At 40.5% G+C, this 13,358-nt stretch overlaps 1 protein-coding gene across 1 annotated transcript; it reads left to right on the forward strand.

Moving 5' to 3' along the window:
• The first annotated feature begins 573 nt into the window (after positions 1-573).
• On the forward strand, positions 574-1,113 carry LOC112203318. Its single transcript, XM_024344305.1, has one exon. The coding sequence runs from the start codon at positions 574-576 to the stop codon at positions 1,111-1,113; it is 540 nt and encodes a 179-aa protein (XP_024200073.1).
• The last annotated feature ends 12,245 nt before the right edge of the window (positions 1,114-13,358 follow it).

Genomic DNA, 13,358 nt, shown 5'->3' on the forward strand with positions numbered 1-13,358 from the left:
ATTATGAGTTTTGCTATGCTCATTTGAGCTTTAAGATTTTTAATTTGTGAGAGTATGCTGTAATAAGTAACTTGAGGATTTGGGTTATGTAATATTGAGTGGTGTGAGGCATGGTTGTTTCTGAGAAAAAAATTCAGAATGTTATTTGTATTTGTTATTATTCATGTTTCGGATTTGAATCATTTATTCGAAATTTGGGGCGTGACAGTTTGGTATTAGAGCGTAAGGTACACATTTGGTGATGTATCAATACTTTCCGAGTGATGGCCCGTCTGCAGCGGATCCCCATCGCGTGCTCTTCAGTATTGACAAATTCATTGGGTACGTGAGAGCGTTAGAAGTCGTCTAGGATGTTAGGTCATATTAGGAGTTTTGAATTACCCTGGACTTGTTAGTAACTTGGTTAGTATGGACTTGTATTTGACTTATGCTATGTTTAAGTATTATGCGTGTATTAACCAGGTATGCTATGTTCATTAGGAAATGGATTTGGTGGGAGGCGAAGGTAGAGGCCGAGGCAGAGGCCGCGGTAGGGGCAGAGGCTGAGGTAGAGGCAGGGTTCCCCCTGTCGAGATGCACGAGGACGAGGAAGAGGTGCCTCTGGTTGAACCGCCTGCTCCACCAGTGGATATTTTACATCTGGCAAGGTTGGTCAAGGAGGTTTCCAAGCTTGGAGCTGTCCCTTTTAAGGGGAGTACCGATCATTTAGAGGCTTATCAGTGGGTCAGGAATTTGCAGAACTGTTTCAGAATGGTCGTCTGCACTAGTGTTGAGAAGAAGGACGTCGCAACCATCACGCTGAGAGATGAGGCTCGTGTTTGGTGGGATTTTGTTGAGAGGAGTGAAGACGTGACTGCCATGTCCTGGGAGGAATTCGAGAGGTGCTTCAAGGAAAAGTACTTTCCTAGGTCCGTTGTGGAGCGATTGGAGAAGGAGTTTCTAGAGTTAACTCAGGGGAATATGACTGTTCGGGATTACGAGGCAGAGTTCTCTCGGATGTATCATTTCATAAGACCATGGGATGCCGAAAGGTTAGCTAAACACTTTCAGAGAGGGTTGAATGAGAACCTTCGGGTTGCAGTAGCATCTTTTGAGTTAGCGACTGTGGCATAAATGACGGCAAAGGCAATGGTACTAGAAGAGGCAAACCCACCTCGGTAGAATGATTAGGCAGCAGCAAGAGATTTCTGAGACAAGGGGAAGAGAGTAGCAGGTATCAGTAGTTCGATGAGACCAAAGAAACGGTCATGCTTCAGATGTGGGTTGGAAGGGCATTTCGCTAGAGAGTGTACTCAACTTCAAGGTGGAGGACAGCGTGACCAGCAAAGACTTTTGCCTCCGGCACCTGCAAGAATCTTAGCTATTGGCCAGAGAGGCACTGGGGTAGAAGGTACCTTATCTGTTTATAACTACCTTGCTAGAGTATTATTTGATATGGGAGCTTCCCACTCCTTCATATCTAGTTCAGTTGTAGATGTGTTGGATTTGACTGCTATGCCTCTTACTAGATCTTTGTGTGTCACGTCACCTCTTGGCGTCTCTCTTGAACTTGATATGTTTTGTGATGATTGCCTTATTGGGATATGTGGCAGAGAATTCTCTACATCTTTGATTGTGATTCCAGATCACACTTATGATGTGATTTTGGGTATGGATTGGTTGAGCCCGAACCATGCAGTGATTAATTGCTTTAGGATGATTGTGTCCTTCCATATTCCTGGACAACCAGTATTTTATTACTGTTGTCTAAAGTCCGACATGGCCATGAGGGCGGGGATTTTGGCTCATATCGAATCAGGGAGTAGTGCTTCTGGGATTACAGGGATTCCTATAGTTTCATAGTATGCTGATGTGTTCCGGGAGATACTGGGGTTACCTCCGAAAAGAGTAATGGACTTCGCTATTGATGTGATACCAGGTACTTCTCCTATATCGAAAGCACCCTATCGAATGGCTCCAGCTGAACTTCAGGAGTTGAAGGTACAGATTGAGGGATTACTTGCATAAGGGTTCATAAGGGCTAGTGTATCTCCTTGGGACGCACTAGTGCTGTTTGTGAAGAAGAAGGATAATTCACTTCGATTATGTGTGGATTATCGGTAGCTGAACAAGGTGACCATCAAGAACAGGTACCCTTTACCTAGGATTGATGACTTGTTCGATCAACTTAGGGAGGCTACTGTGTTCTCAAAGATTGATTTGAGATCTGGATATCACCAGTTAAGGGTGAAGGATGATGATATTCCAAAGACGGCGTTCAGGACCAGGTATGGACATTATGAGTTTCTTGTCATGCCATTTGGTCTAACTAATGCACCAGCAGCATTCATGGACTTGATGAACCGCACGTTCAGTCCTTACTTGGATTAATTTGTTGTAGTGTTCGTGGATGACATCTTGATTTATTCAAGGTCGTCTGATGAGCATGAGGAGCATTTGCGGATTGTACTACAGACGCTAAGAGAGAAGAAATTGTTTGCCAAGTTTGAGAAGTGCGATTTTTGGCAGAAGGAAGTCAAGTTCCTTGGTCACGTAGTTTCGAAGGATGGAGTTTTGGTGGATCCTTCGAAGGTTGAAGCGGTGATGAGTTGGAGTCGCCCTACTACTGTTACAGAAATCCGTAGCTTCCTTGGATTGGCAGGGTATTACAGGCGTTTCATTGAGGGGTTTTCTGGTATTGCTTCGGCTTTGACCAAATTGACAAGGAAGGACACTCAGTTTGTATGGACGGATGAGTGTGAGAAGGCTTTCAACGAGCTGAAGACTAGGTTGACTACGGCTCCAGTGTTGACTATTCCTACTAGCGGTGGTGGTTTAGTTATCTACAGTGATGCATCTCATTAGGGTCTGGGGTGTGTGTTGATGCAGAATGGTGGTGTTGTTGCTTACGGTTCTAGACAACTGAAGGTTCATGAGCGGAATTACCCCACTCATGATCTAGAACTAGCTGCAGTGGTGTTTGCCTTAAAGATTTGGAGGCACTATCTTTATGGTGAGAAGTTCGAACTCTTTTCTGATCACAAGAGTTTGAAGTACCTGTTCTCCCAGAATGAGTTGAACATGAGGCAGAGGAGATGGATAGAGCTCATCAAGGACTATGATTTCACTTTGGAGTATCATCCTGGAAAGGCCAATGTAGTGGTGGATGCTTTGAGTAGGAAACCCCAAGTAATCATGGCATCACTTATGGTACAGGAGTCGCTCATGTTGGAAGCTGCATCCGAGTTTGATCTTATGCCCACAGGAGGAGGACATGAAATCTTTCTCGGTAGTATCACCTTACAGTCCACCTTGGTTTCCAGGATCATTCAGGGTCAGACACTTGATGAGTTTGCTCAGGTGAGGATTGCTGAGATGACTGCTGATCTGAATGTGGAGGGCCCTTCTGAGTGGACTGTTGGGGCAGATGGAGGGTTGAGATTTCGAGGAAGATTGTATGTCCCGAGTGTTGATAACCTCAAGGAGGAGGTCATGCAGGAAGCACATAGATCTCGATACACTATACATCCAGGGGGTACAAAAATGTATATGTATCTGCGAAGACAGTTTTGGTGGTATGGAATGAAGCGGGATGTGGCAGAACATGTGTCAAAGTGTCTTACATGTCAACAAGTGAAGGCAGAGCATCAGAAGCCCGTAGGGTTGCTGAAACCTTTACTGATTCCTGTATGGAAATGGGACGATATCTCCATGGACTTTGTGACTGGATTGCCTAGGCCCAGACAAGGTTATGATTCGATCTGGGTAATTGTTGACCTATTGATAAAGTCTGCACACTTTCTTCTTGTGGCAAAGACTTACTCAGGTGACACGTTGTGTAAGTTGTACTTGAATGAGATAGTGAAGCTTCATGGTGTGCCTGTTACGATTGTTTCTGATCGGGATACTCGTTTCACATTGGAGTTCTGGCCCAGATTCCAAAAGGCTTTTGGCACATCTTTAGCTATGAGCACTGCATTTCATCCACAGACAGATGGGCAGACTGAGAGAGTGAATCAGGTGATGGAGGATATGCTTAAAGCTTGTGTTTTGGACTTTAAGGGAAGTTGGGTGGATCATCTGCCATTGGTAGAGTTTGCCTACAACAACAGCTATCACTCCAACATCGGCATGGCCCCATATGAGGCTCTTTACAAATGGACAATTGGCTTCATTAGTTCTGTATGTAGTGTCAAAACTCACAACATCACCAAATAAACCATAATCAAGTATCATCCTAGCATCAGCCCAAAAAAATATTTGTTATTTGCTCATCACTATCCAATTGCACAGCATAGAAAAATGAGGGATTTTCTAATGCTTGATTTTGGAAGTATTTTAATAAGCATCCTGCTTCTCCATATGCCAATTTCTTTTGCCTTTGAGATTGAAGATAATTTTTCTGATCTTGTTTAGTGAATCCAAGAGCCTCTCTTCCACCAACTTCTCTGCCCATTAACTCAAATGAAAGCTTCAGTGGGATTCCAGAATCTTGTACCAATTCCATCTCAGCGCCTTGTGAAGAAGTTACATTTCGTTGAGATGGTAGCATGTGAGCACACTCTTGTATTACAAGATCATGGCTGTGAATTTCTTCAAATTGAACAACTCTGTTCTTACCACTTGATTTATCCAACTTAATGATCATTTTAGCATCACAACTTGTTCGTGTCTCCGCTCGAGGATTCTTCGTCAAATGGTCTCGCTTATCTATTGTACGTAAACCTTCTTTAGAACAAACAAATATTCTTGAGATAAGCTTACCAGAATGCTTGTTCTTGTAATGTGTATGTCTTCTAATACTAAACCCAACTCTTCGCCCATACATGTTATAAAACTCATATGCTAATTCTTCCGAGTCAAACTCCATACCATTCCTTGGCTTGTAATCTGGACTAGTCGAGTCATCTCTATCCATAGCCTCCATTCAATCATTTATTTTCAATCTATAACATATAAAATCTGTATTAACATTCCAATCAAATTCAGAAGCAAAATGGATCATGCTATGAAGTTTGGCTTATATGCTATGCTACTCTGTTTCGGTACTGTGTTCAGTTTTTAGCTCTAAAACAAAACAAAAAAATGGAAGTTCCTGATATGACAAACCATAGAATCAGATCAAGAGAATAAGAATGATTGAATCATGTCTTAGCTAAACATATATACATAGAATACTTTAATAGGATAAACACCCATGGATACAAGACTGAGATTTCAAAGAACCAAAACCCAAAACTAAAAAGCTAAATGGGATAAGATCAGGATCCATAAGATTAATGCTAAAGAGCTAGATACAAATACCTGAATGATGAAATCAAAGTACCAGCACCTACAAACCGAATCCAAAGATGAATGAAATTTGGACTGAGACAAAGAGTGATCGTTAGTGAAGAATAAGAGACGTATCAGCTGGGTTTGTAGAGGGAGTCTGATTGGAGGGACCTAGCAGAAGGTGAAAAATGTTGGAGGGAAACTTGAAAAAGCCTTAACGTCAACTATTTCATATCGTTAGAGAGAGAGCCTCTCTTTGTGTGTTGTCAGCTTAATAGCCCTTGGATTTAGATGTGCTGACGTGGAGAGCTCACATTGATATCCAAGCAGATTATAGCAAAGAGAATCCAAGCAGAGAAGCCGAGTCCGTATTCGATATACAATTTTTTTCTTTCTTGTTTAATGAGTCATTTTGAATATTTGAACGTCGACGGTCAAGCAATCATGGTTAGGGGAGGCTGGCTATTCGTCTTAGAGGGTCATTATGTCATTTCATGCTATATATATAATCCTATTTAACCCTAAGGGTGCAGTTATTACCACCCTACTAAATGCTTAGTTCACCCTACACTCAAATTTTTACCCATAAAGTTCCAATTTTGCCCTTACAAGTTAGAAAAACTAATTTCTTTTACCTATAATAAAATTGAAAATTGTTAAAGGAAAATAACATTATGTGTCTTCGTCAAAGTAACTGACGGAGAGGGAATCAAGGAATCAGTGATTACCAATAAATCATCATCAAAGACGGATCAATCAGCATTTAATATCATCATTAATGATGATATTTCTGTTGTAATTTCTTCCCTATATAAAGGGGCAATGAAATGAAATGAGTAGACCAATTCCAATTGTCATTTTACTTTTACACGTTATCAGCACGCTCAGAGCTAATAGCAAAGAAAAAGAAAAAGAAAAAACCTGAAACCCTAGAAGTTCTTCTTTGCAGCCACCCTCAAAAAAAAAAAAAAAAAAACCTTGCAGACAGCCCAGACGCGCCTGCAGTACCCACTTCCAACGCCACCATCTCGATCCGGCGCCAAAGCACACGCAAGACCAACGCAGCGTTGCCTTCGATCCAGCCTCTAGCGCGCACAACCCTGCCTAGCAGCCCCGGCACCCGACAGCCCTGCCCAGCAGCCCACTGCCCCGCGCAACAACTAAGCCCCCTCCCCGACACCTGCAGATCCAAGCCCAGTGCGCTCCAGCCTCCAGCAGCCCTGAGTCTTGCAACCCCGCACGACCCCGCCTGCACAGATCCGGTTGCAGCTTACCCACCGGCACTGCCCACCAGTGCTGCCCGCCCTCAGCGCAGATACCAACAACGCCCCGAGCCCCGCGCTACCCAGTTTTCAGCCTCCACCCCTTCGCGCATCACCGATCCCTGCAAGGCGCGCCCTCAGCTGTACCTGCAGTTTTGCAAACCAGAAAGAAGGAAAGCAAGAGGAGGAAGAAGATAAGAGAAAAAAACAAAAGGAGGTAAACTAGGGCCGAAGTAAGGACCCGGCCCAGAAAAAAAAAACTCGGCCCAAAGAAACAGGCCCTGCTGCCCAGAAGAAAAGGATTCCCAGCCCAGAAAAGAAAAAAAAAGGAAATCATCGCTACACACACCTGCATCAACACGCGCGTACGATAGGATCATTTTGTTTTCTCGAAATCAAGTATGTTTTCTTTATTTTATTTTATGATTTTAGCCAAGCGTGTGAATTTTATTTATATTTTCTATTTTGAAGCATGCTTTATACTTTATGGTTTATGCATTTATTATATTTTGTTATTGAACATGTTTAATTAGATAATTTTGATCATTTCAAGCATGCCTTGTTATTTATGTTTTATATGCTAATCTTTAAGCGTGATTTATAATTATGTTTAAGCATGCTTTATATTTTATTGCTTATGTTTTTATTATGAAATTTTAAGCATGTTTCGTGATTTTTCTTTTACGCATGATATATTATTGCTCTCATTATGTGTAGCATATATTTTGTTGTATATTTGTGAATTTTTTGTGCATGCCATGAAATTTATTTTTATATGCTATGTTTTATTTATTATTAAATGTGTTATGGTTATTTTTGTAATGCAACATATAAATTCCATTTTGCCATGATAATGAAAATTCATGTGCATTATACACACTTACCGTGATAAAGTATTTTCACATAACATCGAAAAATGTGACCATTACGAATCTTGGTCTTGAAATCTAATTCATATGTTTTGGAAAATAATTAACATGGATGTCTTTATGACTACGTAATTTATTTCTTCTCTCTTGTTTATGTAGATGGCTAATCCAATTCGACCTGAATTTGACATTTTGGACTCAGAAGGACTTGAGTACCACCGTTGGGTTTCCGATGTAGAAACTACCTTTGTGGCAAAAGAATACACTGCCACCATCAAAACTCCCACTGACCCCAAAGACGATGGACTGTCTGATAAGGTGAAAGCAAACGCCTTAATGTTTCTGAGGTGACATATTGATCCTAGCTTACGCTGGGAATACCTTCAGTTAAAGACAACCAAAGAATTGTTGGATGCCCTTAAGGGACGTTTTGGGAACATTCATGACACCTTGCTCCCATAACTGACCATTCAGTAGAAGGAAATCCGCTTGCTTGACTACAAAAGGGTCAATGACTTCAACAAGGACATGTTACACCTAAAGGCACGTCTAAATTTCTGTGGAAAGGAACTCATAGAAGATGATATGATTCAGAAGACTCTTTCCACTTTTCCTACTTCAGTAATTATACTAGCGAACCAGTATAGGCTGGAGTATGATAACAAAAGAATCACAACTTTCAATAAGCTGATCAACCTACTGCAAGTGGCTGAGAGACATGATGAGGTTCTTTTGAGCAACAATGTCAGGACCCGTTGGGACAAAGAAAATTCCTGAGGCTAATTATGGCAAAGTTAAAGGTGGAAAGAACCCCAATATAAAAGGGGTTGGACGTGCTGATCCCTACCCAAGTGGCAACAATGCACCAAGTGGCAAGGGACGTGGGGATCGTGGTATGGGCCGTGGAGGCCCTCCCAATGTATGACGCAGAGATGGTGGTGCTGGCCCTAGTGGTCATGGAAACAAGGTGCAAAGGGCACCTAAGAACCCTTCAGTCAAACAGAGTAGAGTTGGCAATGAACTATACTATAGGTGTGGAGTCATGGGGCATTGGTACAAGAACTGCCAAGCAAGCAACAAAGTAGCAGCCAATTACAAGAGGTATAGGGAATCTAAAGAACAAGAGGCTCACTATATGGAAGAAGGAGGCCATGACCCAGACGTCAACCTCACAATTGCAGACTTCAATGGCAACAAGGAACTTGCTCAGTCAATGGATGCTTCAGATTTTGACTGATCTGCTTTATTTATTTTATTTTCCAAAAACAATTATGAAGGCATAATGCCTCATTTTTAATTAGACAATTACTTGGTCTTAAAGTTTATTTCAATAATAGTTTGATGAATTAGATTTCTGAACAAGACCTTGATTTGATTATCGTTGGCTTATTAATAAATTTCGGATTTTATTTTGAAGCATTGAATTTATTCAATTTTTATTTACTACACATATTCACATGGTTCAAAAAAGTACTATAAAGATGTAAAGCAATACATCTAGAGAAAAATTATTAGAAAAAAAAAATTATCATTCTCCTAAAATAGACATGCTCTAAAGGATATGAGTTATAATTTCAAAATTAATTAATAATACCTCCCATTTATTTGTAGGAATGAATCGAGGAGAACTTGAGTGCTTAGTTGATAGTGGGACTACCCACACCATATTAAGGAATAGGCAATTATTCATTGAATTAATAGCCTATAATTCCTCTGTGACTACGATGATTGGATCATCACAAGTAATAAAAGAGCGAGGAACTGTCAAATTTTTGCTGCCTAATGGCACAACATTTAAAGTCATAGACGCTCTATATGCACCAAGAGCATAGAAACACACTATGAGAATGGAACTGAATACCTTTATATTACCTCTAATGAATGTGGAAGGAAACACATTTTAGAGAAACTTATGAGTCAATCTAGTGGACTGTACCTCACTACGATTCAGATCATTGAATCATATTAGGCCTGGGCATAACCGAATCACATACGATTTTCCGACCGTTTCGAACCGAAAACTATGGTTCGGTTTCCGAACAGAATTAAGAAGGGAAAAAACTCATATTTTCCGAACCGAAACCAACTGTATGTGGGTCGGAATCGGTGTTGAACTTGTTTCCGACCAGTTGAAAACCGACCCAACCGAATTTCCTAATATATATTAAAAATATATAATTTATATTATGTGTCAATATTTGATTGGTTTTATTTTTTTTTTCAGTACACCTTACCTCACTGAATCTATTCATCTAAAAGAAAACCTAATACCGATCTCACTCATCTCAGATCTCACTTTCTCTCGAGTCGCTTTCTCTCAACACAGGCGATCTACCGATCTCAGTCTCTACGAACGAACACCACGGATCTCCATCTCCGGCGTCTCTCTCAGCCATCTCTGACGTCTCCCTCTTCTCCGATGTCTCTCTCTTCTCCGGGCTCCGGTATGTGATGAAATTAGTGAAATTGGGAATTTAGATTTAGGGTTTTCTAGTTTTCTGCTTTGATTCCTGATATTGTTTGTGGGTTTTACAACTTTGGTTTCTATCTCTCAACACAGGAGATCTCAGTCTCTACGAACAAACACCACGGATCTCCATCTCCGACATCTCTCTCAGCCATCTTCGACGTCTCTATCTTCTCCGGGCTCCGGTATGTGATGCATGTTTGTTAATTAGAAATTTATATTTAGGGTTTTCTAGTTTTCTGCTTTGATTTCTGATATTGTTTGTGGGTTTTACAACTTTGGTTTCTACTTTGCAACCGATTGTTGATTGTTGGTGTTTGTGGGTTTTGTTTTTTTATTGTTGTGGCCTTGTAGGCTCAGATTATGAAATTAAGGTCACGAACTTGATTTGTTTTTTATTGTTGTTTGCTCAGATTATGAACTTGATTTATGATTTGTTTCTGACTTGATTTGTTTTTGTTGGGATATTGTTCTGATTTGTTTCATTTGTTATTGACTTTATGGCTTACTGCATATAGTTAAAGAAATTGTTTCTTCAGCCTTTTTAGAACATCTGAGGCTAAAATTGTGTTCGATATTTTTTGCAGATGATGGAAGGAACTCCAGGAACTCAAGGAACTCCAACTGGATCAAGCATAGGTACCACTCAATCCTAGCTGGATCCTGCAGCAGCTATGGGAGTTGTTCCATTAGCCCAGCCTACTTCTACTACTGCAACTACTACTGATACTGCAGCATCTTAGCAACCTGCAGCTGACTCTGCGCCTAAAAGGAAGAACAAGAGCATAGCTTGGGATCACTTCACTAAGCTCACCAATCCTAATGGTTCGAAGATGGATAAGCCTCGAGCAAAATGCAACTACTGCCCGCAAACATATTATGTGCACTCCAAGTCGAATGGGACTTCAAGTATGAGGAACCACATGTTGTATGCCTGCCGGAAGTGTCCCTTATACATACCGTTGAAGACACAAAAGCATCTGGTCTTTGATTATGCTGATAATGGAGGTAATATTAATGCACTTGGGTATGAAGAAAGCAGGTCTAGAATGTTTTGTGCTAAAATGATCATTAGGGATGAGTTACCCTTTAGTTTTGTCGAGGCACCAGGTTTTATTGATTTTGTGAAGGTAACTCAGCCTTTATTTAAACCACCTTCCAGTAGGCAAGTAGTTGGAGATATCTGGGATCTCTACCAAGGTGAGAAGACTAGGATTAAAAACATTTTAGCCACCTACTCTCAGAGAGTCTCCCTCACCACTGACACTTGGACTTCGATCCAAAATGTCAATTATATGGTTCTCACAGCCCACTTCATTGATGAAAATTGGGTTTTACACAAGAGGATCTTGAATTTCATTGTCATTCCTAACCATAAGGGTAAGACTATTGGGAAGCTTGTGGAGTCATGCTTGATAGGATGGGGAATAGAAAAGGTTTTTATCATAGTTGTCGATAATGCTAGCCCTAATCAGGTAGCCCTCGATTATATGAAGGAAAAGATAGGAAATTGGAAGGAGCTGGTCTTAAATGGTCAGTTTTTGCACATGAGGTGCTGCTGCCATATCCTTAACTTAATTGTTAAGGATGGCATGGAGGAGTTGGATTCATCCATTGATGCCATTAGGAACTGTGTCAAACAAATCAGGTCTTCTCCTGTAAGATTGGAGAAGTTTAGAAAGTGTGCTTCGCAAGAAAAAGTAGATTCTAATGTGTCCATAGTTCCGTTGGATGTTTGTACTAGGTGGAACAGCATTTATTTTATGTTGGACATTGCTGTTAAGTTTAGAAAGGCATTTCTGAGATTGGAGGATGAGGATTCTCAATTTGAAAGTTATTTTCAAGAAAGGGTTGGCGGCAAGAAGAGGGATGGGCCTCCACTTGCTGCTGATTGGGACAAGGCAGCAAGGTTGGTGAAGTTTCTGAAGATTTTTTATGATGCAACACTTAAGTTTAGTGGAACCAAGGTTGTCACAGCAAATCAGCCCTTGTTGTGGATGTGCACCATTGTCCAAGAGCTAGACAAATGCATTTGCAGCGATGATCATCTATTAGTAAGCATTGGGACATCTATGAAGAAGAAGTTCGACAAGTATTAGAGGAAAATGGAAGACATGAACAAGGTTCTCATGATTGCTATTGTCTTGGATCCTCGATACAAGTTGCTTTATCTTCAATATTTCTTCCCCAAGCTGATGCAAGACAAGGAGATGGTTGCAGACGCTGTTTTTAAGATCAAAAGCCTTTTTTTGGACATGTTTCAAGAGTATTTGGAGGCTGATCCAGAAGCTGCCCAAGCTTCTGCTCATGCAACCATTCCCAAATTCGACACTGCAGTTGCGGATGCTTCTGAAGAGGACAGCCATGCTCAAACCATGCATGAGTTTATGATGTTAAGACAAGAGAAAGATGTTGTGGAGATTAAAAATGAGGTTGACAAGTATCTGTTAGAGGCTTCTGAGGACCCTTCAAATAAGGATTTTCCATTATTGGACTGGTGGAAAGAGAATGCACCGAGGTACCCTATTCTGTCCCAAATGGCTAGAGATGTGTTTGGAGTTCCAGCTTCAACAGTGGCATCCGAGAGTGCTTTCAGCCTTGGTAAAAGGGTTATCAATCCTTTTAGGGCTAGCTTGACACCAAAGATGGTTGAATGCTTGGTTTGCTGCAGTGACTGGTTAAGGGCTAATGGTGTGGCCCAATTATAACAAGAACCTACTAGAACTGAGTTGGGGAAAAGCTTGAATCAGGTAAAAGTTTGTTTAATTTCAGTCATTATATGTATTTGACTATTTGCATATATTTTTTAGTTTTTTTTTTGTCTAATACATGTTCTTTTATCTGTTTTCTTTTTCTTGAACTAGAATCAGGGGTTACTCAGGTGGCATCTGAGGAATGAACTGCTTGTGATGATGGCATGATGAGTTGAGCTGCTGAAGGCCTGTTTTTGATGGCAGCAATGTTTTTTTTTTCCCTACAATGCTAGCTATTCGGTTTGCAATAACTTAACTTATTTAGCTTCATTGCTTTGAACTTACTTGAGAGACTAATGTTGGACACTTGAACTGCTTAGTGATGTCTAAAAGTTTAGGTTTGATAATTTGCAGGTTTGATTCATTTGAATTGCTTAGATTTGGATCTAAGTCTTTTGCAGGTTTGAATTTTGAAATGGTTATCATTTGCTGCATGTTTGTCTGTGATGGTGATGCATTTGCAGGTTTGAAATGTTGATAACATAATATGATGATTGATGCATTTGCAGATGTGCTGAGTTATGATGTTATCATGTTATGTGTTATGGTTGAAATTTTAGGTTATCATCCATTCATGCTTAGATTTTGCAAGTTTGAGTGCTTGGATTTTGAATAATGTTTGTAATGTTAGTGATGCTTAGATTTTGCAAGTGCTTGGATTTTGTGATGCTTCTTTTCACGTTTGTGAAAGACTGAAAGTGAAAATAGACTGAAAAAGTCATTATGGGCTTAAAATTGACTATAATATGCCTAG

The sequence above is a fragment of the Rosa chinensis genome, chromosome 5, assembly GCF_002994745.2.
Source record: "Rosa chinensis cultivar Old Blush chromosome 5, RchiOBHm-V2, whole genome shotgun sequence".
Classification (NCBI taxonomy): domain Eukaryota; kingdom Viridiplantae; phylum Streptophyta; class Magnoliopsida; order Rosales; family Rosaceae; genus Rosa; species Rosa chinensis.